The sequence below is a fragment of the Eutrigla gurnardus genome (assembly GCF_963514095.1).
Source record: "Eutrigla gurnardus genome assembly, chromosome: 5".
Classification (NCBI taxonomy): Eukaryota; Metazoa; Chordata; class Actinopteri; order Perciformes; family Triglidae; genus Eutrigla; species Eutrigla gurnardus.
Genome location: NC_139919.1, coordinates 20,619,863 through 20,647,699, shown reverse-complemented (window position 1 = coordinate 20,647,699; position 27,837 = coordinate 20,619,863). Strand labels below are relative to the sequence as shown.

The window sequence follows — 27,837 nt, the reverse complement described above, 5'->3', positions numbered from 1 at the left end:
TAATATAATTTGGTCAGATAACGGAGCAGAGCAAGGGGACTTGTGGTCAAATAAGTAAAGTGACTTTTCTAATATCCAACTACACTCTTGGTTAGTCCGTTAACTCTCTCACTGATTTTTAATGCAGCAATTTGTAAGAGTACACATGCATTTACTAAATTAGCATGGTCTCTTATCTAAAACTAATCCACTTCCACCAATATTACCCCAGAGGGAAAGTGGGTTATAAGTGCAGTATTTGAGTAAGTTCATGACATATGAGATGTTTATGTCACTGAATATTAATGAGATGATGAGAAATTGCCACTGTATGTGAATGAATCTCACATATGAATCACTGGTGTCACTGTGGTGAATACATTAAAAGGGAACAGCTGGGGAAGGAGCAGTTTGATCATTAGATGTATGAGTTTGCATGAGCGTGGTGCGCAGATCTGTGTGTGTGTGTGTGTGTGTGTGTGTGTGTGTGTGTGTGTGTGTGTGTGTGTGAGAGTGAGAGAGAGAGAGAGAGAGACAGAGAGAGAGAGAGTATACGGGGGTCAGTTGGTTGTGCGTGGCTATCTTGTAAAAAAAAAGAATTATTGCTGTATCTTGGAATATCCTGCTATCAGAAAAAGGAAAAACACATATGGACGGACCTTTGCATGTAAATGAACAGGAAGCCATCGCCAGGATGTCACCCATCTTGTCTAATGTCGAACAAATGCATTCACAATCACACTCACACTGACACCCAAGCCCCAGAGCTGTCAGCGCAGCTTCTGGGGAGGCTGATGCACCAAGAACTGTTGTCTCACTTACAGCTATGACACAATGGCTATAGGCCTGTTGCACGTAGGTCTATATGCAAACCAATCTATTTCTACCTGCCCTGTACATTTTCTCTCCTGAGCCCCCACAAAATTGACTTATTTCTTTATTGTTGTTGTTGTTTTTTGACAAGTAACTCAATGCAATGGCGAAAGGTATTTCGAGCGAGGATACACTGGCCAGCAAGGGAGGAGTGAACGTCTGCACCGAAACCTCAATCCAGCCTGCAATATATGATGCAGGGTAACCTCCAGAAAATAAAATCCAACCCACCAGGTCTAGAATATCCAGCCTGAAGTGGAGAGGGGTTGCTATGTGACAAGGACAACAATATGGGAGAATAGCCTTGTTCATGTTTAGGTGGAGCAAAATCATTTCAGCAGCTTCATTGGCATGCTGCTGGTGCATGGGCTTTGGAGCTACACCACCACTGGTGGAAAAACACACGGTCCTCTGTGGTGTGTCTTAAGCACACTTCTTTTCCCCCCTCAGCCAGATATTTGAGCAATATTTTCTTTTAAAAAGAGAAAAATCTGTTGTATATGTATGAGGAAGGAGTTTTGCTTTCCTGCGTTCAATGGTGCTTTTTTTTATGGAGAACATCATTGGGCAGTAAGCCAGGCAGTGACAGCTGTCTTGTGAATCATTTGAATAAATTCAACTTCAGAGGTATAAGTCCCCTACAGCTTAGCACTGGACAACATTTACGAAAATTCAGCCTCGTAAAATTAACTGTCGTTAATATTATAACGAAATAGCTGCTTGTTTGGATGAAATCCAATTTATTTGCTTTTCTAATGTGACGGAGATGGTTTGGGTTTTACATTCTGTAAAAACTGACAAATGCGGTGGATGGGTCGGCAGTTTATTTCCCCCTCAGTAGTGCAGCCCTTCTTCTTGGTTGACTACTTGTGCAACAAATCTGTTGTCCTACTCCTCTAAAGAATGACCTCACAAAGAACAGCATGCGCAGCAAGCATTTATGTGTAACCAGCTCACTATACTAGTTATTTGACAGAAATCGGGATCTTGTTAAATGTTTGCGGGGCTGTCTTGTTTCTATGGCAATCACAGCTGTAATCTGAGTGAATTATTTTACTGTCTCAAAAACACAGATGGCCTCTTGTAAATTACATTTTTCGGGAGTCAGCCTCAAAAATCACCGAAAAACGATAAAAACGAAAACATAAAATAACACATTTGCCTGCTGTCTGAGCAAAAAGACGGTACTCACTAGATTCGGGGTCTGAGTTTCCATCTCCCTCTGTGCGGCTGTTAGGTGATGTTTGCTCATAGTACTCGTCCTGGGGGAAGCCGACGGGGAGAGGCTGGGTGGTGCTGGCCGTGCTGCTAGGCTCCGGGTCTCCCAGCCCACTGTCACTGCAGCTCTCCTGGGAACCGTCTGGGAGATGGAATGTCACGCGGCGCTGGGTCTGGAGCACACCAACAAACAAGAAACGTTCTGTCAGAATGTCTGTCCTGTTCAAAATGCCCAGAAAGATAACTTAAAATATAGGACATAATGGATGAAGAGAATGGAATAAAGCATTTAACGACAAGAGTTGTTCTATCAAAGAGTGAGTAAAAATAATGGTGATTGATCATGTGACCCATGAACGAAAGTGCTTGAACTTGCTGCTTTGCCCAGAAATAAGATCTCTGTGTCTGTGGCGACATTCCCGTGCAAAATTCAAAATAATTGACATCAGTCAGCAGCGGTTGGTCTGCCCAGGTGGAGCTACTCACGGAAACGTACGCTGCGTTTCATTGTAATCGGAAATCGGTAAACTTCTGCTGAGTCATGTTCCCTCTAGTGTAAAGTGTTTGGCCGGCACAGCCAGGTACATTTCATTACTGCTGACTTACAATGGAGGATCAACAGCCAGAGAAAGAAGACCATTCAACTTCCAGTCCCAAGAAAAAAGCAGCAAAAAACTAATGGAAGTGAGGAAGGAAAGTCATCAAGAAGCAAAGTGACCCTCAACGACGGAAAACCACGGACCTCCTTTCAGTGTGGAGCATTTGAAGGCATCACGCAGATGAGAGACAGTCGACACTATTGGGTGAGGGATATGAGGTCCCAGAGGCGCGCCTGCAGTTCCATCTACCGCCAAAGAGGCCGCTATGCAACGCATCTCAAATCTTACAGACTGCCACTTTAATATACTTGTGAACTTTATCAACACGACAAACATATTTATTTAAACGCAAGCCAGTATTTATTCCTAAACCTAACTGAGTTGTTCTTAGTAGTTTGGTTTGAATTCACAAAGCTAAGCACGTTTTAGAAACTGTGATTGCGACAAGAGAACGATTAGGAATAACATCACATTACAATTATCAGAGATCTCAAAACCTGAAAAAAAATTATCAGCTAAGGGAGAAAATGTGTTATATTTTCTTATGTTGGTGAATTGGCCGACCTTGTCAAAAGCCGATGTCATCATCAATTCAACGGATGATCCCTTGCCCTCAGTTAATGCTACACTACCGTTTTTGTTAACTTATCCAAACGCTGTCTTATTTATTGGGCACCAGAGAGGTATTTAAAATTACGTCTTGTCATTCCAGGAATACATGCACCCTGGTACTATCCTTTATAGGTATTCTCTGAGTTTTTAAAGAGATACTTGGCACACATCACCGACGATTATTAATATGAGTGGCGAAAAAGAAAAGCTATTCATGGCTGAATGAGTAGAGATAATATTTTACAAGGGAAATCCATGACTAATTGCATCAAGTGTTTTTGTTACTGCATCCATCACCTTTATCATATCTTAGTTGGAAAGCATGACAAAATTGCATCCTGTCACCAGGGGGACTAATTGAAACAGTGACCTCATAACCCAAAAAATGATTTCTGGTCTGTTGAGTCTCGAGAATTACTTTTCAGATAATAAACCGACTAAAAAATTCATAATTGAGGCGCCTGGTCCTGTGAATAGATGGGAAGTGTATTAACAGGTTGAACTATGTCCTAGTTTTCCTTCTCACCCCAGTTTAGACACAAAAGAAGTGGAAATGCAAGTGGAGGCTGCAGACTTTGATTTGCAAAGTCTTGGGGATCACAGGAGTGTGGGCATTTGCTTCTGAAAGGTGCAGGCCTCTTTGATTTCTCTGGTGGTTTACAGAAGTTCATGCTGCGACCTTTCTTTGGAGCTAAAAAAAAATAAAACACACATCCTGTGTGTGTGTGTGCGTGTGTCATGATGTCCACTAACATGTTAGCAATTCCTCCAGAAAACACACCACAATGTGAAGGTTTCACATTGTGAGGAACGGTGGGTAACCTGCACTGTAGTGACCAATGATTGATTTTTTATTTTGATTTTTTTGCTTTAGCTTCATTTTCTTTGATTTGTAAAAAAAAAAAAAAAAAGTAGGAACGAGGGGAACTGACTTGGCTCTAACACGCGTAAAGATGTTGCAGTGATATATGCTTTAGAATGAATCCATGTCTTCACATGACTCCCCGAGTAGCATCACACCGCATCACACTGTATAGGACAATAAAACACATAAAATATAATTACACCCTCAGCTTCGGTTATTGCGGTGAATTTTATTCATCCCATTATTCAAACTGATAAGAGTTGGGGGTTTTTTTTTCAAGAACAAATAAACCAGGAGCGCAAATTAGTATCTTGATTTTCTTCATTGCTGTAGCAATAAGAGCAACATGCGCGTCCTGAATTAAAAACATCATTAACACATGCTCTTTTACGCTCAGGAGGGGGGCCGATGTCTCCGTGCGAACATATTTTTTCTTAGCCACTACAGTGCGCAGATAAAGCACTTATTGTTCTTTGATCAGACTGAATAAGGCTTGGGAAACCGGAGAGAGGGAGAGTGAAATAAAGTCTGGCACTAATGAAGGACACACTGCCAAAAACCAAGTGCACAAAAAGCTTAATTTAAAAACTATCAGAGAGGGTTGACTAACCTAAATCCACACAATTAGCACCCTGAAAGCACAACTGAGTGGTTTTCAATGCTATGATGTTGAAACAGCTAGCTAAATATTCTATTTACTTGATTCATCCGGATCCTGAGGCCACACATCGCTGTGTGTGTGTGTGTGTGTGTGTGTGTGTGTGTGTGTGTGTGTGTGTGTGTGTGTGTGTGTGTGTGTGTGTGTGTGTGTGTGTGTGTGTGTGTGCTGGTAAGCCAGATAGGGAATAAGATTGTAAAAGGGTCGCACAGTCAAAGACACAAACAGAAAAAGAAAAACCCACACAGAACCTTCAACTTGTGTGTGCGATAACAACAGTAAAACTTTTTTGTTGCTGTTGTTTCTATGAGGAGAATGAGAAAGAAAAGAGTAATTTGTTATTTTCCGCACTCGCATTTATTTCTGAACCACACAGAAATATATGATGAAGGACTCCTTGAAGTTAATCTCGTTTTTACTGTATGTGCTGTGACGTCTGCTGCCAAATGATGGGGTATATTTCTAAGGTTCTGTATAAAAAAGGATTGCTCCCCCCTCCTCCCTCCCCAATCCTTTTCATTCATTTTCTAATACAGAGAAAATGAATACCTTGTTGGCAGAATCACATATCGTGCGCCATTTTTGCCCACACTTTCAAGTAGTCTAAATATCTACTTGTTCTCAAACAGTGTTGGCAGCTGTTCCTCAAATGACTGGATGCAGGAATAAAGGAATGTCCAGGTTCCAGCAAAAAGAAAGGGCCCACTTATGAAAGGTTGGCAGCTCTACAAAAAAGCATGCTTCCCCTCCACACGACTCTAATTATTGGAAACTTGCTCCAACAATGGCATCCAGAATCTATTAGAACAAACAGCTGTCCGTGACAATTAGGACATAATCATTTTGCATAAGGGAGTGTCTTCATTTCGAGATGGCAAGCTTATTCAAGCTCATTCAAGTCGCTGCCAGATGTTGAGAAAAAGCCTAATTTGATTCCACAATGCACTCAATACCGAGCTGCAATATTAACTACAACTAAACGCCATTAATGGGCCTTAAATAAATTAAAGTTCCGCATTGACTAATGTGAATAAAACATCACGCCGAAAGATAAACATGACAAACAAACACAAACATTCGCCGAGGAGTTAAGGTGAGTGTTTTGCTTAGCATTATCACTTATTTAAAGAAGCTGCCAGAAATCCATAAAGCAAAGACAAGCTGCGGTAAGAGATATCAAGACCAAACAAAGCCCGTGCAGCCAGATAAAACACAGCCTTGAGAAGTATGTACACAGAGATAAAATGAACAGGAGAGACGCATGCCAAGTTCTGACATACAACAAGCCAGCAAATCCAAAAACCCTCCCTCTGGTAGCCGCCAAGACAATAGGCAGATGGGGCTGGATTCACGGGTTACCGGATTAGGACGCCATTATATTTAGATATAGACGGAGCAGAGGCCAAGTGGCAGCAACCCTTTTTTTCTTTTGGTAGGCCACGGCTCTTCCAGTGTTATTATTATTATGTGTACTCCCCCCAACCCCCCCCCCAACAAGCACTCTCTAGAAATAGCAAAGAAGTCAGTGCTGCACAGAGAAGGACTTGGCTGACAACCGCCTCACTTTGAGTGATAAACAGGGACCACTTAGGAGTGAATCAGGGGAGATTGGCTCTGCCATTTCAGATAAGGATCAGCTCGCGGGCACACCTAGAACTGCATAAATCTGTTCAGAGAGGGTGGCGATTTGTCATGTCGCATATGCCTTGTGTAGGGAGAAAAAAAAACAAAGTAAAAAAAAAAAAAAACGGCAATGGGAACGTATTTATCAAAGAAATGCCCCTTTTCAGCTTGATGAGTGCAACATCCACAAAAATCTGTCAGTTCTGTCTTTTTGCACACGCCGTTCCAGTGCAGCCGACTATGTGCGAGGTGATGTGCCACTGTGTGCGAAACGATGAGCTAGCGGGAACATGCAAGAAGGAGGTGATTGTAGCAAGTGGGATGAGAGATTGCTGGGTGATTTTTTTTGACAAATGATTCTTTTTTATCAATTTCATCTGTTATCGAGTCATACGCTGTGATGATCTTCTCTGTGTGATATGAGCTACGACGGCTTTAGTGAGAGTTTCCAGAGAAGCGGGGACTTACACTGAACTGTGTTGTTCTTCTAAGCACTAAGCTGTAGTTGCCAATTTCACAGGAACAGATGCACAACATATATGTGCCAGTTGTATTATAAATGTACGCCAAATAATATTAGAAATATTTAACAATATCCGACTGCTAATTTGGGACTGCTTAGCAAACACTACAGTTAGGACTAAGCACACACTAGTCAGTGTGCGCCAACATTCTCTGATGAAAAGTTTGAAAGTGTGTTAAAGCAACTCTAAGGACCAAGGACTAGCGACATAAGCTGCAAGATAAATAGCATTACTGAAACACCAGGCCATGATGGTCAGATGCCACAGCACAATTGAGTTTAACGTTAATGGCGTCTTCCGAGGACGCTGCGTCCCATATTTCACATAAACAAGCAACACGCAGACAATATAAAGTGAGAAATTGTTCCTGTCATTCTCAGGAAAACTTGACAGTATAGAAGCCCTTTGCTAAAGAAAACAAAGACATTTACCGGGATGTGAAGAAGTCGTTAATCCTTAAGGGCAAAAATTAAGTTTGAGAAGAAATGTCTGTCTGTCTGCTTGTCTTTCGCGGACTGTATCTTGGGAACCACTTATCCAATCTACTTTTCGCTTGGCCGGTGTATTGCTGCGGACACAAGGAAGCGCCGTGTCCAATTTGATGCAACATGTTCAATATTAAGGGGATACTTCACCCATACTATTTTTGAATGGTCGTGCATCATATGCTACCCTCATTTTCTCTAGATAAGGGAGATCTCCATATTTGTATTCTGAAAAAGAGCCTCAGATGACGCAAATATGGTCATGTTGCGTCATTGGAGGCTGCTTTGGTTAGAGGGGGTGAGACTACAATACAAGTTCCTCATGTTTTCAACCCGCCTATAGGTGGCGGGACCCACTGAGGCTAAAGACCTATTACAGACCAGTGGGTGGGACCTCGCTTGCAGAAACTAAAAGCAACATTTGCCATTGTGCTTGGAAGCTTGTGCCTGCGGAGCTATGCATTGTGGGAGTTGTTGTCTTGCATCCACATGCACAAAAAGTCACTGTCTGCATTTTCTCGGTCAAGAAGGCACCAAATTCTACATTTATTTTACCTTTCAACTACATACGTATATGACCCACTTTCAATACAGATCCATGTTTCCACCGGTGAAGTATCCCTTTAATAAACTTTGAATAACCAAGTGGAGGTAGGCCTCTGGTGTTTCTTCCCTGAGTATAGACCTATCTCACTGGTGTGACTATGACAATCCTTTTGTGACTCGGGTGTGTGACGCAACTGTGTCATAGCAGGTGCCTTGCTCAGGACAGTAAGCACAAGTGTAACATGGTTTGTATGAGCCACAAATGTTTTCAACAGCACTGCATTAGTTCCGATAGAATACTACATGTTTCACATATGGTCATGACCGTGACATTGCAACCTTGCAGAGAGATATTAAGTCAAGTCATGAACAAGTTTAAAAGACCAATCATCGCTGTTGGATGAAAAGGTTGCATCTTAAAAATATTTAAAAATACATTTTTAGATTAAACACACTGTTGCCCATAAAGTTGGAATATTTGTTTTCTTTTCAGACACAATCCTCTGTTTATTCCTATTTAAATGCATCAGTCATCACTTTTGACCACGTGCTATTTTTACATTTTGGGTCCCAATTACCCAGGTGAAATGAATTCATGCATAACATTTGTTTGGCGCTATAAAAGACAAGCCATTTGCCAATCATTCAACCTTAATGGGCCACCATGTATGTTTTATTTAATGAATTCTTATGTTTAACCCACGAAACGTTTCGTTCCAATCAAACTGTGGTTTTGACATTTTCAAATGGCAGCAATGTTTGTTTCAGGCAAGAGAGATTATAGAGCAGATGTGTAGGTGCAGCCAATGTAAAATACTTTAATAATCACAAAGCTGAAGGGAATGCACATGCAGGATGAGAGCAGAGAACTTACGTTCACAGATGTTATCTTGCCAAGCTGACAGGCCTCCTGCGAAGACAAAAGAACACATCAGGATTTACTAGGAAACACATATATGGAACGCCAAAGGAGACTGCACTGGGAACTTCCCTGTCTTCTTAAACACACTCACACTTCACAATTGACAACCTCCTAGATTTCTTTGGCTTTAAGTCTCTTTCTCAAATTGGAATTGGATCATTTAGGGCAACATATTGATTTCTTCCTCAGACACAGACAAGAGTTTGTACTTGCACATGTTTCGTGCTCGGTAGGCAAGCCATCAAAAACGGGCTGCAGAATACACACCTTCAACCCAGAAATGTAAAGAATAGGGCAAACCTGACATCCTGGCAACACAAGCCATACAACCGACACTTTGATAAAGATGTTTTCTCTGCATGTCAGGGAGGAAAGTGAACAGAATATCAAATGAAGCATCAAAAATTAACAATAAACAGCGACACGCTTCTAAATTGGGAACAAAAGACACCCGCAAGCCTGCAAAATAGCATCCTCTCTCTGGGGACTGAGATAACTCACAGAGAGATAAGAGTATTTAATTTTTAATCACCAATTTTTTTGTACTGTGTATAATAATCTAACTCATGACTTGATTTGCAAAGAAAATAGAAGAAGTCTGGCAGTGAGGAGGCACTTAGACTAGGGAGCATCAGAGAGGACTGCTAGGCTGGAACGGTAAAACAATGAACAGGAAACAAGTTCATGTCAACAGATTATTCCACCACAGTTGTTCACTGAGGATGCTGCTACCGAGGGAGCGAGCAGTAGCTACACAAAACTATTCATCAAAAATAAAATGGAGCTGCTGGTGGACAACTGAACTAAATAAACAATTATGCATCCAAACTTCTGACAAATAACTGTAGGTTTGTGTTTGTGGGCATATTTTCAGTTGCAAATTTATATAAATGTATACAGTAACCATTAAGGAACTATGTTCAAACTAAAGTCACGCATACAGAATTTTGTTGATTCAAGATTCAAATGTTTGAATATATATTATATCAACATTTAATATGGTGGCTATTGTTTTGTGCACTATGGCACTGCTTTGTTCTGATAACAACGTTATAAGGCATGATAATAAGTCAATGTTTTTCACAACTTGTTGCGCTGCCCCTTCGACTCAGTCAAAATTTTGATTGTTTACAACACTCACGCCCCTCCCCCTCTATCACCGAGCTCCTCCGCTCCCTCCCATCGAGTGCTCGTCAGCGCGCATGCACCAGATTCCTGTGAACGCGCCCGTGTCTTCTCTCATCGATAAACGGCATGGAGGTAGGCTGAACAGAGGTAGGCTGGCTAACTAACTCATAGATAGCAACTGCTAACGTCATTTAGCGTATGCCTAGCTTGAGGTGTGTGCCTGTGATATTGTAACATGCGTGAGTGGGGAGATGGGATCTGTGGCGTGTGCACAAACTGCGAACTGCGCTGAGTGGATAGGATGATACGGGCGCGGTGGATTTTTGCAAAACAAGCTCTACGTTCACGTAGAGGTGCATTTTTTTTTTCTGAAGACCGAACAATATTATGACACGTAGCACAAAAGGCGAGGTAGGTTTGAAAGTCAGCAGTTGCTTGCTGACCTGAAGGGCCATGCATACATTATTTCATAAAATAAATACTAAATCTGTGAAATTATGATCTAATAAGTGTAGTCACCAAAGTCAATAATAATCTTATCATCTAGCTAGAGATACAGGAGTTGCAGCTGCCTCACCACCGTACTACAGAGCAGCTTCTTCACTTAAGCTACTCCACCCTTCACTGTTTCATATAGTTTTGTTTTGTGTGTGTTTCCTTTCTTATAGTGCAATAATTAGACTACAAACTTAATTGCATTGTGCAAATTGTACAATGACAATACACTGAACCCTTGAAAAATAACTAACACAATTACAAAAGCAGGAATATGCAATAATGTAATATTTAACATGAAACATGCAAACAAAGGAAATGCAAAAAAATAATGGAAAGATACAGCCTTGGAGTCTGGAGCATGCTAGCAACCACCCCTATGAATTCATTCATAAGGATATGGAATGTCTCGCTCTCTTTCCCACTGTCTCTGTATATTTGTTTTTTTACCTTTTCTTTATTGTATATTTGAGCTTGCCAACATTTGTCAGGTCTGTTTGAGGTGTTGCTCATTTGCATCCACTGACTGGTCATTTAAAGCAGGCTTTTACTTGAGGCTGCCATCAAGCAGTTTATTTCTTCTCCAAGTAATGTTTTATTCAGCATCTTGTGACACATACTTCAAGTTAGAGACCTTGCCAACCAATTAAATATATGATAATGTACATGAGGGAACTGAGAAGGTGACCTATGCTTGTCTCATACTTAGATGACATTCAAAATAGTGGTTGTACATCTGATTGCTAGAGACATGATTTTTTTCTAGGGGGGTTGGGGAGCGGGGGGGGGGGGGGGGTTCTACTAAGTATGGATTGGTCAGTGACCTTCTCTCTTCATGTATACGCCTCTCAAACTAGCAGTTTCAAAGCACCCACATGCACGCCTGTGAGAGAGAGTTATGCTTAAGATAAGTGCATTTGTTGGTGAACCACATCAAAGTGGAGAGGGATGTCTTAGCGAGCAAAGGCAGTGGAGCTCGAACCGAGCCTTTGATCACCCCAGGCACTCTGATCATTAAAATATTGGATAAATAATTGATTAAAAACACCAGACCTTATTGTGGTCTGTTTCTGTATCCAAGTGAATCCCAATGTGGAGACACAGTGGCTGCACGATGAATGAATGGATGTAGAGAGGTAGTATGCTGTAGCGTTATGGCATGCTTTCACACAATGTACGCAAATGATATGTGATATTGTTGAAATGTTTTCTGACTACAGTGCAGACTTTGAGTTACAGTATCAACTGGAGACCGGTTGAAGTGCTGCAATAACCCGCCGTCTCAAGTGAGGGTCTGAACTGTGGCACAGAGGTAGGAGGACAGGGTTATAATCACAAGGTAAGGTACGAGTGCATTCCAGCTGTGCGTACATGACTGGAGGCTAGCTAATATTACATCTGCCGTGGAAGCCTGCAGTGTGCAAGCCAAAGACAATGTGCCTACTGTGTGCATACAAAGATATTAAAAAGATATTTTCCATCAGCTTTTGTACATATTCTCACTCAGTACATTGATGTTTACATTTATAGTATAAAAATGAACCTAAATTAATCAAGATTTGAATTCTTTATTTATTGCCATATGTGCCTTGAAGCATGAAAGCCAAGCAATATATTTTACACAGCTATTGGGTGACCAACATAAGCAGAGTTGGTGGTTATTCTTGGGTTTGATTTTAACACAATTCCTGTACTGTGATAGAGAAACAATAAAAGATCAAGCAAATACAAAAGCTAGCTCTTTCTAAAGTAATAATGGAGAGGCAACAGCAAGTACACGATTGCATTTCCTGTAAGTGATTGACGATTACGAGGGAGCTGTCTCAGCTCATCATGAGTTCATGGTGTGATGCTGCTCTCTGCATTCAAGCACAATTAAAAAAGTCAGTACCCCCTATTGTCTACATGCAACTAATATAGTTTAATTGTACCCAATCAAATAATCTGGATTTCCGCTTGACATCACAGAGGTCTGTCAACATGAGATTATTAAGGAATAACAATCAACTTCATATTCCTTGTGCTTGTGGTCAGTGAATACTGAAAAATGATCAGTTGTCTTCATAAGGAAGGACACATCCCACTATATTAGAGTCATATGGAAAATGAAACCCAGCATTTAAACATGTATATTATGTCCCAATTTAAGTGGCATCTTCATCCCTCAGGAATAAGGCAGTCACAATGCAATGCTTTGTTGAGTCATCTCTCTCAGCAATAAATTCAAAATAAAAAATAAATAAATTAACGGTGCCCGACTGGTGCCTGCTATTTGTGAAAAAAAATGTTTAAAGAGTGTATGATGTGATAACTTCAAGCTACGCTGAAAGCCTTAAAACCCCCTCATCCCCGGGGTCCCCGTGCTCCTAATAGTTTAACACTAATGAGATCTGCTGCTCCCATCTCTGCAGCCTCCCACATTACAGTGTACTTCGTAGTGTAAATACCTTTGAAGGTGGGGAGAAGCGCAGAGCGAGGCAAAAGAGAGACAGGAAGCATGCTAGCTAGCCACGGTCTCTGGAGCTGCCGAAGCCCGCAATTCCATCTGTTTTGACTCTGACTCAGGGGTTCATTGGTGAGGCTCGCCACACTGTGCTGCTGTACAATTCAAGTCTCCCTGCATGAAGTGTGTGAAAATAATGGTCAAGGGGACTTGTCAGGACTGCTCGGTACAGCACTACAACTTCAAGCTGTTTAGAGGGAGTGGGAGAAAAGCGTGTGGCCTGCCGTCAAATGTTTATCCCCTCGGGTGAGCCGGAGGTGGCTGAATTCATCAATAGGAGAATAATGACAGCTTTTTCAGGTGTCACAGTCACACACACACACACACACACATATGCAGACATATGCACACACGTAATACAAATAATCACAGTGGAAAAGTTGGACATACGTGCCATCTGCTCCTGTGTGAAGGCAACAGGAGACACGGACGTCTCAGCCAAGAGTGGGCAGAGTTGAGGTTTACATCCCCTCTATTTCTGGCAAACGCAGCAGGTCTTAGACAGCGTGATAAAACTGTTGCAAACAAAACACCTCCTCATCAAAAGGGGCTAATAAAGTCTTCAATATACTTAAGTGTAGGCTTAGATAAATAGAATCCCCATTTCCCCTCCACGTTGGTGTTCAGTTGTCCAAAGCCTATTGATATACTTATTGACATTCAATAAAGGGAAACCCTCTCAGCAAACCGCATAGAGTGGCGTAAAACCTGTACACTCCTTGAGTGTGCACAAGGAGCAACTTTCCCTTTAACGCAATTAACCAGACAACAATAATGTCACAGTGTGTTCGAACCAATTTTGATTTACAAGTGGACAACATGTTGCCTTTTCATCAGCTTATTATTATTAAGTGGTCCGTATATTTGTGTGTTTCCCCTGGACAATCCCCCCTCTCGCTTCCCTCTCGGCGAGGTATTGATCCTCCCAGTCTACTGCCCCCCTCCTGATTTCATTAGGCTAGCTGCTGTTAATTACTCCACACTCTAACCTTTTGCTGTTTCATTTGGACCGACAAATTGGGTGAATTAAAAAAAGGGGGGAGGAAGGAAGAGGAAAAGAGAGAAAGGGAGGGTGAAAAGGAAAAAGCTCCCTGGCAGCTGTAGCTGTGAACCCCCCTCCCCCCTCTCTCTGTGGCACTTGTGTCAGAATCCCAAGCGGCGTAATAATTAAAAAAGTTCATCAATTTTCTCTTTGCTCATCAAATTATGCAGAAGGAGGCTACTCTGGTAATTGTTGCAGAGGATTCATTTATGAAAACCATACCAGCTAGATCTAGTATGGTTGTCTGGGGAGCTGGAGAATTATTCCTTTTTCTCTTCTTGATGTATTTGTAAAAGGTTTTCTCAGCTTCGAGCAGGCTAATCATGAAGATGAAGACATTTGATTCATTTATGCATATTTGTTTACAAGGATCATGTGACAGACATAACTACCTTCTAATTTTTTCTTCCCGCACCTCTCTCTACAGGCACGCCAATTTGTCTTCTTAAGGAAGGTATTAGAAGGGGATGGTATGACACATGGCTGCAAAAGTTATAATTAGACTTAATTTAATACCTTATGTCATGAGATAACATGCGTGGTGCATGGCATCTAAAGCGCACTTAAATCACTGGGGAATGTAATTGATTAACCATATGAGACTGGGAACCAGATGATGAGGACGATGCTCTTAATCCATGTTAAATCAATATAGCCACTTCCTACACATCAAGGGATTATTGGGAGAAATTACTACCAGCTGTAATTGCTGATTTACAACACATCAGATAATTTTCTTGCTCGGTGCATCAATGTGTTTGCGTGTACAAGTGAGTCAAAAAACATTACGCTAAGACTGCTTTAATCACCTGCTTTAAAGTGGGACAATGTTTCAACGCGGATACATTTCCAACCGAGCGAGTGACATTTATAGGATCCTCTGGATCCTTAATGTGAGAGATGCCCTTTCCTCAAGGTTGAGTACATTCTAGTTGAAAAGATTCTACATGATACAGAAGGAGCCATTCAGAGTACTCCCTTTGGCTGAGATAATAACTTCATCATAATTAGCTTGTGGTGCTCCGGAGTGTTGAATTGTCGGTTGCAGTGGGATCTGGGCTGATTTATTGCTTGATTTAATTACGTATCAAAATTCAATTAGACATGCTTTCAACCAAATTCAAAGTGAGTTTTGTCAAGCTGTCCCTTGAAATCAGGCGCGGCTTGAAGGACATTCTTCATAATGCAGTGACATCCAACCAACTTAATAATTATCGCTTACCAAAGAAAATGTGTGCCGGAAGATGAAAATAGGAGGGGGGGAGGGGGCTAGGCCAGTTTTAGAGATGCGTTTTTTTACTCTTCCAGTACTTGTTTCACATCTCAACTGACATCAAACAGCATCAAATAGTTCGAAACAGACCTTGATTCAGTAGTGATGTGAAGAGGGTTGCAGGTACTTTACCAAAAGAAGATACACGACAAAATGCTCTTTGAGGTTGACTCTGACTGAGGAAGTGTCTGGCTTTCTTTACCCACATCACTCACTGCTTGCTCACCCCCTTTTGCTCCAGACTACACTGGGGGGAAAAAGGGGAGCTGTTTTGAATAAGTGTCACACCAGCCTCCAAGAGCTTCATTGATCTTTACTACTATGCAAATGCAGGATGTCATGGTGTCTATGCTAAGAAGCCATGGAAGGGAAGGAATATTTCAGCCGGAGGTCTCTGACTGAAGTGTAGTCCCTTACCAGTGTTGTAAATACACTCATTGACAATTTTATTAGATATACCTTGGTACCACACCGTGAATGGCGCTCTTTGACCCTCAGAACAGCAACACTTCTTTTTGTGAGGCACCGATTCAACAAGGTGCCACAAATGTTCCATAGGGATGATCATAGTGAATTGACAGCATAGTTGCTGCAGTTTATTTTTCCGTGGCGTGAATTCTTGGAACGTCCTACTTCCCCTCATCCCACAAGCGTTTTATTAGGCTGTGATCTGTGGACTGTGCAGACCGCTGGAATAAAGTAAAGTAATTTCCTGGAACCTTCTTCAGACAATGACTTATTATCTTGCCGGAAAATCCCCTCGAAAACAAAAAATACTGTCAATATGAAGGTTTGCACCTGGTCAGCAACAATGTTGGCTGTAAGCAAAAATATCATAAGAACATCGAGTTCTGGCAGGCATAAGGCGTTTTTTTTTCTTTTTTTCTTTGCTTTCGGTCAAGCCCCTACAATATCAGGTATCCACTGCATTACAGAGATGAACATCTTGCCCTGCAATACCGACAACACAATTACTCACTAGCTGTGGTCATCTTGGTCAATGTTTAGCTTTTAAATGTATGTTTGTGGAAAGAATATGCCAGCGTCATATTTTGCAGCACGTATTTTGAAGCGTGATGAGAGCAGATCCACTCCACCTCAATTAACACATCCCACCTACCTTGACTTGACTTGATTATTCACTTGTTTGGTCATTACATCTCGGCTGTAACTGCCACAATGAATTACAATAGTTTTACTTCACAACCTCCCCAAAAACCAACCTGAACTGCTTGTTTGCGTCATGTAAATTGTGATTCTGTTTCTTGTTAAATTACAACAATATATACATACATGCAATTGTCTTATCTCATGTGCAAATCCAGAGGAATAATTAAAATCCATAACGGAAGCAAGGGGCCAAACTGAAGCAGTTGTTGTGGTCGGTTAAGTGTAGTGGGAAGTCGGCTGTCAGTGTAGTAATAAAACAGGCAATAAAAAAATGTTCTCAGTAAAATATGTTTTAAAAGAGTGTGAATCGCTCCAACCATGAGAGGTCCTTGAGGATATAATTATAAATGAAGGGTCAAGCAGTATGTGCCACGGACAGACAGGGAGATGCACACCCCCTCAATCACGCATGCACACGAAAGTACCTGATCTCCTGGTGGAAATCCAAATTTGCACATTTGACTTTTTGGTTATTGAAAATTTCTGTGACACCTGGGTGGAGCCTACAGGTTTCTAAAGCTGGACTGCAGGTGGAGTGCTCAGACCTGTCTGCCTGCGCTGTGCTGCACGGTGAGTCACCACGGCTCAACTGTCTGGATGCAAGAGCAGCGTTGATGGGAAGGTACGTGTAATAAAGCGGCCGCTAGCCCAAGTGTTCTGTCAAAGAGGAAACATTGTGGAAAAGAGAACGGAAAAAACCTCTTGATGTGTCAAAACTTCAGTTTATCAAGACTCGCTGGTAATGTGAATTGTTCATCCGTTTGATCTCTCTCCCATTGAAACATCTGACAGCTTTCTTCATTGAGACTGGCAGAGGCATTGTCCATAGATTGTGATGTGCAATGACATACTGTATCACAGGCTCATCTTTGAAGCAACGCCAGAATGACTGTCATTCACTGACAAACATGAGGCATAATAATGATACTGATTAATGATTTCTTTGAACATTTATGGAAATGATCTCCCGAAAAACTGGGAGTCACTCTTGGCTTTAATGTAAAAACACAATTTATAGCCAAATGGCTGGCTTTAAATGGTTTTCAAGCTAAATTCATCTGGATTTTGACGATGTATTCACTGTCATTCTTCACGTGTCACCACAAGCATAAGGCTTCACAGAGCAGCTTGTTAGACATTAACTATTCCTACGACTGTGAATGAGCAGTGATAATACTTTATTAATGTCTCTAAGAATAATAGCTTTCTCCCTGCAGAAGTGTTGATGGCCCTCCCCGCACAGAGATCAATTCATTTTAATAGACCAAATTTATCATAAAGAAAACTGCATTATATGTGCATCTGGAATAAACTGTGCAGCCATTTACTGTGGGCTGTAAGTCAAAACATTCTATCGTTGCAGTTCTATCTTTACTGTATCTTGGAATAAAGAGAAGCTTCTTTGAAATGTCCAAACACATGAATAAATCATCGTATTGCCTTTACTATGATATTCCACTTCTACAAATAGTGACCATAATAGCCATTCTTACCACGGATAAATGAAAGGAATGTTTCTCTGACAAAAAGCTGAATATACAAGTTTTCTATATGCAGAAAACAGTCCAGTTGGCCAGGGATCAAAGGCAGAACTCAACTGCCTGTGGTTTTCCCCACAAGACTACATAAGTGTAATATTTGTGACAGACTACTCGCTCAGTTGGACTTATAATCATTGTTGTATGTGGAGGTGGGCCTGGTTGGCATTCAGCTGCAGCAGAGAGAGAGAGAGAGAGAGGTGTGAGGGGGGGAGGTTCATGAGAACAATGCCAGGTGAGGTTGATTGGCACAGCTGGTGCTTATCGTCCAATCAGTCTCTCCCTTTTAAAAGCAGTAGCGTGCTGGCCCCCTCAGATGCACACAAACACAAAGAAGCAACACAAGTGTTGTAGATCTGAAACATTGTTTCACTGAGCTGTGAATCTGAAGGCAGCTGGACCTTGAAGATCAGAAAAGCTGGGGAAATTAAAAGGCTCATGCTCCAAAAAATGTGTCGAAAGTGCATTTGACCAGTCGCAAGAATGAACGTGTGATTGTTAGCAGCAGTCTGTCGCGTCTGTGTTTGTGCTGGGAAAAGTCGTGGTGGCAGCTGCCTTGTGAGATTGCAATTTTGAGAATGTTGCACACATTTCTTTTACATGAACAGACATGGGATTGTCAGGTTTTAAATATTTAAAACAAGATATGTTTTGTGCAGCAATTATAAAACAAGATGGTGCTCGACACCCAGGCTTCTACTAAAATGTAAAAAATAAAATAAAAAGAAGTCAACGACATAAAATGGATCTAAAACTTTACTGTTCCTGGTAAAATATTTACAGTCAACAAACTCAATATTTAGGAAGAGACTACTACTTCCTCCGTCTCGGGTGAGACAAATGCCATGTTCATAAATTCCAGGTAATCTAACTGTAAATATAGAAATGTTCGTTTGTATCCATCTGGAGAATCGTTCACCCATGAATGTGAGAACCAAACGTGACGATTACGTACCGCCTTTGGTTGCAGTGAATCATCGTCTGCATAAGGTTACACATTTCTAAACGCCAAGTAAAAAAGGCAGTTAAATGGCATCGTTGTCCCTTGTGCTCCTTCGGTTACTTCTAAGAACAGCATACATTTAATTGAAGATTTTACTTCCACTGACAACTTCCTTTTCCAATGTGCTGAAGCCGTCAACACATGAGAGGGAACGCAGACAACCCTTCTTGCGAAAGCCAGTGGCACCGACTTGGTAAAACATTGATAAAGCACAGAGACAAGGCTCATATCCCCATTTGCTCCGTGCATATCTTCCTCAAATATGTTGATGTCAGATTTTCTGGCAGTGCAGTCAGTTAAAAGTGTGCCATTGATGTAATTCAAACGCCACTGAGCACAGAGCTGTCTTTCTTCCCCAGCCTGCGCCTCACCCAATTGGGGTCCATCACCAAAACAAACTTCCCCTCACTGCCAGGGTAATTTTTCCTCCTCTTCCACAACTCAGCACCATTCATATTAATATCTTTGTAGAAGGAAAATGTGTGCTCCAGGAGGCCAGTCCCCTGTGTTTTTTTTTCTCCCCCCCCAGAAAACCCTCGTGCTGTTTCTCTGGCCACAGCCAAGCGCATTAACATATGTTCTCACAGTGCACAGTGCTACTCTGCATTGGTAAATGCCTTATTACAGGAAGACCCGCTCTGTGGTCTTCCACTGAATATCCATAAGTAGTAAAACATAGCCATATCTGCCCACTCAGAACAGTAGGGATGTGTCTCACATGACAGGGGGGCTCCTTAACATTTAGTCAGAGGCCCCTCTCTGTCAAATTGATATTCCTCCCACACACAGTAATGGCGGTGGTAATAATGACAAATAAAGGCAATATTGCTACTGCATGGTGCACACTGAGCATAATAAGGTCATCTGCTGGTTATGTTTCTTTTTTTCCTTCTCGTATTTATGCCTTTTTAGCATGCAGAGTCAAATTCTCTCAGTATGACTTACATCTCCAAAGACTATGCTAGTGTGAAATATGCAAAGGCAGAGGGTGAGAAAAATATCCTGGGCAATGCAGCATGTTCTTGCTTAGAGAGCTTACACGCTTGTAATCATTTCCAAACTGCAATTTCCTCTTATATTCCATTTGGGGGTTTTTTTTGGTTGTTCTTTCTTTCCCCGCCTTTCCATCTGAACTAATACAAGGCTTTTTCCAAGATCATGAAATCTGTGTCACGGAATAAAAACTGCGTCTGTTCACAATCGGTGCAAAATGTGGGATATGACACTCACTATTCTCTAAACAGTCTCTCGGAGATGATGCACAAACTACAGAGCGGTAAATAAAGCAAACAAAAAAAAATAATGAGGCACGTTGAGACACCTGTGTGGTGCAGCGGGATGTTTTTCACAAGACATCCTTGTGTCTGCCATTCATTTAACTGATGTGTGGGAACATGTTGGTTTTTTCTAGAACCCTAAATAACGTCTTTAGTTCATATCGAGGTGAAAACATCCAGGGAAACACTTGACATATTAACATGAATTAGAGATGCAGCTTCATCAGCACCTAAATGTGTTGCCCATATGATGACTATAAATTATAATTTACTGCAGAAATGTAGCTTCTGGTTGAATGCATTTGTGGATATCAACCCGCAAAGTTCTTGAAGTTCGTATGTTTGTGGTCATTGGCTCATACGGATTTTTTTTTTTCTTTTCTAATTTGAGTGATCTTTGTTCTTTCCGACAGAGACACGTTTGCGCCGTTTTGATCTGAAAGCTGATTCTAAAAGAATGCTTTTCAAACACTACAGAGAAACCGTCTTATTCCTGCTCAGCGCTGGCCTCCATGTCATCCCACCATAGTGCTGATTTATAACGGTCGGGAGGGAAAACTAGGAGGCCAGGATACATCATTGAAACATGGAAGTATTGAATAATACTTTGCTCATGAATAAAATCATTAAAATAAGCTCTTTTACGAGACCATAACCGTGAATCTTGAGCGGTTTATGATTAATGCTTCATCTATAAATTAAAGGTTTTAGATTTCAAAGGTTTTTATTGAAATATTTATTTATGTTTTTAGTTTATTTTCTTATTTTTTATTTTTTTATTCCAGTTTTAACAGGCCAGATCACCTGAGGACACAAGTTATGTTGGCTTTAACTTTTGAGATCTCTTTTTTAGACAATCTAGTTTGGGTTGCATTGATGTGCAGCAAACTAATGAAGCCTCAAAGGCTTTGTTTAAGTCATTAAACATGGAAATCTAACGGCGCAGTTTTCTTCTAATGGCAAACGATTGCATGGTAACAATGTGGTCAAGAAAATCAATGTCATTGAAAACTTAAAGTAGTTGCATTGGCACTTTGTTCATTTGCAAGAAAGCATATGATATTGCTGTTATGTATAAAGGTCAGTTCGCAAATATCAGCGTAAAGGTTTATCTCAAAACATGAATGACCCGAAGGATGCTTCTGTGGAATAAATGTCCATCTCCTTTTTCTATAGCATTTGTTGTGTTTCAATAAGCTTTCAACCAGGATGTCATCATGGCTGATTACTCATTTCAGACACAAAGATTGTTACAGAAGCAGTGAGTGGATTTAGGGGAACCTAACGGTGACCCTTTACGTGGTAAAGATGTTTGCGTTCAAGCAGGGACGATTCTAGGACCTTTATGAATGAACCCAGAAAAAAAGCATTATTTTGGACTATCATTCCCATTTGTGAATGAAGAACATCAGACTTTTGTAATTAGGGGAAATCACTGTGACTGGAAATCTTACTTTAATGCTGAGCAAAAAAGCCATCATTTGGTTTTACAAAGTACTACAACTTAAATTGTATCTCTAATTAAAAGATAATGAGGTGTAATGGGGGTGAATGGGGCAGGTGGGAGAGGGAGAAAGTGGATCATACCATGATGCGGTTGGGGGGGGGGGGGGGGGGGGTTTGTGACTAATTTCTATGTTGCATTTAATGCAATATTTTTTTAGGGGTGCTGGGACTCAATTTAGGGGTGCCCACTAAAACGGGCTAGATACACCTATGCGTTCATGTATTGAACTACTGTAGCATTTATTAAGGAGATGTGTTAGTTCTTGTCTTTAAAAACTTTATAAACTAATCTCAATCTGCTGCTTTGGATGTTCTAGCTTTAAGACTTCAACCCAGGAAATGCAAAAAGTGTCATTATTATCTTAGCCATTATTCTGATGATGGAAATCACCTTTATTCAGTAGATTCAGATTTATTCATGAGTAATAACCCGACCCACAATGAATTGCAAATGTTTTTGTGTATTAAGTTACTTGGAGTTTTTACCATTAAAGTAACTAATTACACCATACCATATGAACAGAGTTTAGTATGTGAACAGAGTCTTCTATTCCTCCCACTATTCAACACTACATCAACAGTGGCAAATTGCTTTCCTCCCAAGCCTGTTTAATGAATGAACCAATCACGCATTAATGGCACAATCTACGGAGGAGTGCTCCGTGTTTGCAGACTTTCCCCATTCCAGACGTCGTTTTCGAGTGCAGCGGTGTTTGTTGACATTGTGAAAAAGAAGTGAGCAGCAGGAAAGAGGAGTTATGAGTGACATTCAAGCTAGTTAATGGGTTTCAACACATGTAACACCCACCCTGCTTACATGTTGAAGGCTATGATCTTCCCACTGTGTATCTGAAAACTAGAGACACAATTTTTTTCTCACCTTTTCTTGTGGTACAAGTGCAAGTTGTGCATCATTTACATTCTCTTCATTTGGTCGATAATTGATCACTGTTTGAGTGATTTAATTTACACACGGTCACTATATAGTTTGCCTCTTCCTCAGGATTTACTGTCAGAACCTGGTGCTTTGATACGTTTCCACTATTGCTTTCTGTGTGTATTTTTCTTTTTATTCTTTTTCTTTCACTGCATCCAAATGTTACCTATCATTGTTTGTCCTGAGTTCAGATCTAGAATTGTATCCGCTCAATCTTGACAGGAGAAAACATGGGGATGGAGCACGTTTGCAGCATGATGGAAAGCAGCATTTTTTGTCTCCCTCTTTGGCTTCTAAGGTACATTTTGTCACAGCAGGTCAAATATGACACTGCTGCACTATAGAAATGTGCCTTGGTTCACGTCTCGCAGCCTTTGTGCAGTCCACGTGAACACCTCAATAGGTTCTGTGAAAGTCACATTTGCCCTAGTCCAAGTCGTTATTATAAACCCCGGGACTTGGTATTATCCACCAGTGAGGCTAAGGTGCTTATACATTAGCAATCTAGGGGACCAGGCTTCTGGACAGCAGTCCTGGAGCACACAGTGACTTCCCATTAATAGGTTGCGGAGCATCGGGAGAGCCCACCCTGAGCAGAGATTTCCATGCGGATGTGACCTATGGCACAGGGGTACCTGCCCCCAGCCATCTGCACTGATTTGACAAATGATTCTATATCAAAGGCCTCTGCACTGATTTGGGTGGTAATTGATTGGAAGAGAGGCCCTCAAATCCCTGATTGGTTTAGGTGGTTGTGGGGAGGAGATAGGCTGTGGCAAGTGAGAGAAAAAGGACAAGCCAGCAGAGGAGAGAGAGAGAGAGAGCGAGAGATCCGGGTAATATAAAAAGATCTGCCTCATTTGCACTTTGAGAGAATTCAGGATGAAATTTTGTGCACTGTGCAATTTCTGCAAACAATATGCACGGTATATAAAGTGTTTTTTTTTTTACAGAACCACCCATGTCGTCTCTGTGTTTCTGTTTCTTTTTGTAAGGCAACTGTCAGGATATCCAATTTGTTGGTGTGCCCGTGAAGATTGGATTTCACCATTCAAAGAGAGGAATTTGGTTAGAAATGGAATATCATTGATTTGTTCCACACGGAGGTGTGGTCTGATGCAGATATGAGCATGGCAAGCTGGCTGAGGGAGGGAGTCACAGATTATATATTTCTTCATCAATTTCCCTGGAATTTTTGATGCCATTAACCCTTGTTGTGGAAATTGTGTGACGAGAGAGATAATATCAAACATGGAGGCTTTTCATTGTCGGTGATTCCCCTGAGGATTACCTCAATCTCATAAATCATTATAAGACGAGCACTGCATGAAAGCGCACGCATGCATGAATGAATTATATACTGAATACATATTATACATATGAAATGTAATCTGCTTTATGTTCGGCATAAATCCAAAGGTTTGAATATGTCATTGAAAAGTTATTGTGAAGCTGTTAAACATACTCTTTAACGACAGCAAATACAATTTGGGGTATTTTTCTGTCAAATTTACACTGTAAATGTGAATCCAATCATATTTGTTTCCACGTTGTTGCACACAAAAAAATATTAAAGCTCGTTCAACGTATAAGCCATGATTTGACCAGCGCTCCAACCAGTCATGTATACAGTATGGCATGTTTGATGTTCTGCAGATCAGCCAGGAGACTGCAGTGCCCTGTTAATGCAACTGTGACAGCAATGCCACGTATATATAGGACTACTGCCTTTATTACACGGCAGGCTGGCTGCACCGCATACCTTTTGCCATTTGACACAGACATGTGGTGCTTGCTAGTGACAGATGCTGCACAGTACTGGTCCCAGAGGTCACAAATGACCTTTTGGATTGTCTTTTTTTCCAGTCACAAAGAATTATTTGTTTGACGATGGCCACCAATGCAACCCCGGGCACTCTGATGGAGCCGTGGGTTGTCGCTGCTTGTCTTTTGAGATCACGTTTGCCTCGTGTGTGTGTGTGTGTGTGTGTGTGTGTGTGTGTGTGTGTGTGTGTCTGACGGGTTGAGTAAGTAAATATGTGTGTGTGCTTTTTGTGAGGACGTGCATGTGGACGTACGTGTCCAGGAAGATGCCTCACTAGCCACCCATAGTCAGCCTGATGCCTTTAACTAAGCTTAATTGCTGCATGACTAGCCTCTTGTTTGGATGCCAGAGGGATTTTCTTTTATTATACAGAATGAATCATCATTAAGATGTGCTTATTCAGTGGCCTTCTTCCTTGGCTCAAAGATGCTGCTGCACACGAGATCTCCTTAGCGCTTTATCTGTGGCAATCGGAGCATTTACATTTGCATCCCAGTCACACCTCGCAGGATAAAGTACGCTTCAAGAAGCGGCGTGTCTGTCTCGCATGTTCGTCACTCAGCTCCTACATTGTAAGGGTGACATTTCACAGGAGAGGGTTCTCATCTTCTGCGGAAAGTAGAACTGTGAAATGGCATCCCGGAGTTGCACGGCTTTGGTCTACCTTAGCAATTTCAGAGCTGGCAGGGACAGGGTGCAGTGCAGGCGCCATACTGTCAGAGGTGCTTGATCCCCCGCCCCCATCCCTGCCCTCTCCATCTGCCACCTAACTAGAAGGCACTGTTCACATAGATGCATAACATGTATTTATGCATGCATGCACACACATTCTTACCCTCACGTACACAGTCATAACAGGCTGAACACTGCCCTACAAAATAAAATAACTAAAAACTACATATACAACATTTTGTCGAAACAGAAATAAAAATATGCTCAAGAGTGATGTTTCAGAAGTTTCTGTTCGCCATCTTTGCTACAAATGCGATTCTACAGTTTACGTACAGGAACGTGCATGCATGTGCACATCCCTCATTGCAATCCATTGCTACCCTGTTGTGCTGTAATGAGAAACTGTTATTCGTGCTGTAGTTTCAGAAGAAAACCTTGTGAAAAACCGACAAAATTTGCTACCGCCTCAAGCCGCGTGTCAGAAATATGATCTTACCCTCACCTCTTACCCTAACTGTCGTACTGTAATGATGCTCTGAGGTGAGCCCACTCATCAATTATTCACAGAATGCAAGATTTTCACCCTTTATCTTCTCACCAGCTAGAGGAGGCCATTTAGGGGAAATGGAGGAGGAAATAAAGGAAATGCGAGAGCGGAGGAGAAAAAGCAGCAAGCCGCTCGGCGGATGAATAAGACAGTTTGCGGTGGACAGACAATGCTCACGTTGTGAGTTATAATTGTAGTTTAACAATGTGCAGACCTCTGGGATTTTCTGTATGCAATATATGGCCTTTAGACTTGGATCGCTATGGAAACCAAAGGCTGAACGACCTGCAGTGCCCACCCACTCGGACAGCCGTTAATCATCTTCGCTCAGATCCTGGCACTGCAGAATTTGGCCAATGTGTCAAGAAGCAATTATATATACTTATTGCCCGGGCACCGGATCTCCTCCCTCCCCTGTCTTCCCTCGCTCTCACTCTCTTAATATAATCACAGAGCAGTCAGTTTAAAAGCCCTCTGTTCATTTCACTATCTATCTGGGGGATGCACACAATGCAGATGAAGAGAAGTGTAAAAAGACAGAGGATATTCTATTCTGAGAGCCATTATCATTAGAATATTCTTTTCATATAAATCATATCCAGCCATTTACTCGTTTTACCAGCCTCCTGAGCTGACTGACATACTAAATTAGCCCAGCTGGCCCATTGCATTCACTGCACATATTGGGTTGGTGCGGATCATGGAGACTAATGTGAGCTGACGAGAGGGAGATTATGTTCCGCTGCTAACAGCTAAAACGTGAATAACGCGATCTGCAAACCCACGGTGTTCCCCCATTACATCAGCCTCGATCAGCTGTGTGAGAATGGAAAAAGAGTAAGGAGGAGGAGGAGGAGGAGGAGGAGGAGAGAGTGACCGGAAAATGTGGCGGCCAAAAATAACCGGACGTGTTGGAGCTAGGGAAAGAGAGGTTTTCCTGTATTAAAACTTCTGCAACATCCCATCCTACGATATATGTCAGATTATAATTTCTCACAAAAGAGACATCAGACATGAGGGGGAGGTGTATCATATTGTATTATTAGTTACTCTCCAACCACAGTCTGCAGCTTTCAAAGTCAGTTTAGACAGCAAGCTGTGCATTAGCGATGTAGAGGACTCTTAGGCTTTGAACAGTTGATGACAGGCTGTCAGACAGCTACCCTCCATTGGGCTCCTTTTACCAAGGTCCACTCTTGCAACAAGCCACTCTCCAGCATCCCGGCTATTCATCCAGAAAAAGGACACAGGCATTTTTGACACATTTGGTGCTAAGTGAAGTGAAAGTGCGTGAATTTCACTGCATAGCACATTATCACATTTGCAAGAGGCATGCACCGGGAGAAGACGGAAGGATCTCTGACTTGTGACCAGCTGAGTGATGTGATGACTCTGACTGTGCATATACGGGACTCATTATCGTTGAATAGATCTGCCCTTCTTGCCTTGTGCCGATTAAATGCTGAATCTCAATGAAATGCAGAGAGGGAAATAGCAGGAACAAACAACATTTCAATATTTGATTTGAAATAAAATGTTGTGTATTCATAATAACTAATAAGCAAATGAACTTGTGCACCCTTTGTCAAAGAGCATATAGTGAATCGAACGGCAAATATGTGAAAAGATGAGAAGGGTCTTGATGATGAGAGATTTAAAAAGGCACATAAACTAAACCTAAATGCCAAACATAATTATTTCACATAATGTCATTTGTCCCTTGCTTGAAAGCAAACTGGAGCTTACCTTATGAGGACACATGGGGGGCGGTGAGTGGAAAGAGTTCTCTGGTGTCTGGCTCAGGTTCTACAAGAAAAACACATTATCAGGCATGTTTTCAGTGGAGGGCATTTCCCAGCAAATCTTCACCGACAAAAGTTGCAGATATTTCCCAGTCCTCTCCATTAGCATTTTTGTAATATATTATAGAGGGGTTAAGCGACTCTCAAGCTACAAACAGGTCTTTGTGGCCGACTAATCCAAAACCACAGCTTTTATTGACAGTCGCATTTTAAAT

At 41.5% G+C, this 27,837-nt stretch overlaps 1 protein-coding gene across 2 annotated transcripts in view; it reads right to left on the bottom strand.

Annotated features, from left to right (window-relative positions):
* pcdh11 (protocadherin 11) overlaps positions 1 to 27,837 on the bottom strand; it is a 112,309-nt gene that overhangs the window by 39,602 nt on the left and 44,870 nt on the right. Inside the window, exons 3-5 of one of the 2 annotated variants that reach the window (XM_084010532.1) lie at positions 27,567 to 27,626; positions 8,857 to 8,892; positions 2,045 to 2,243 (exon numbers count right to left, since the gene is read on the bottom strand). In XM_084010532.1, coding sequence (XP_083866658.1) covers positions 2,045 to 2,243; positions 8,857 to 8,892; positions 27,567 to 27,626 — 295 coding nt within the window. The remainder of the gene's footprint in view (positions 1 to 2,044; positions 2,244 to 8,856; positions 8,893 to 27,566; positions 27,627 to 27,837) is intronic. The other variant, XM_084010533.1, reaches the window with a different exon arrangement.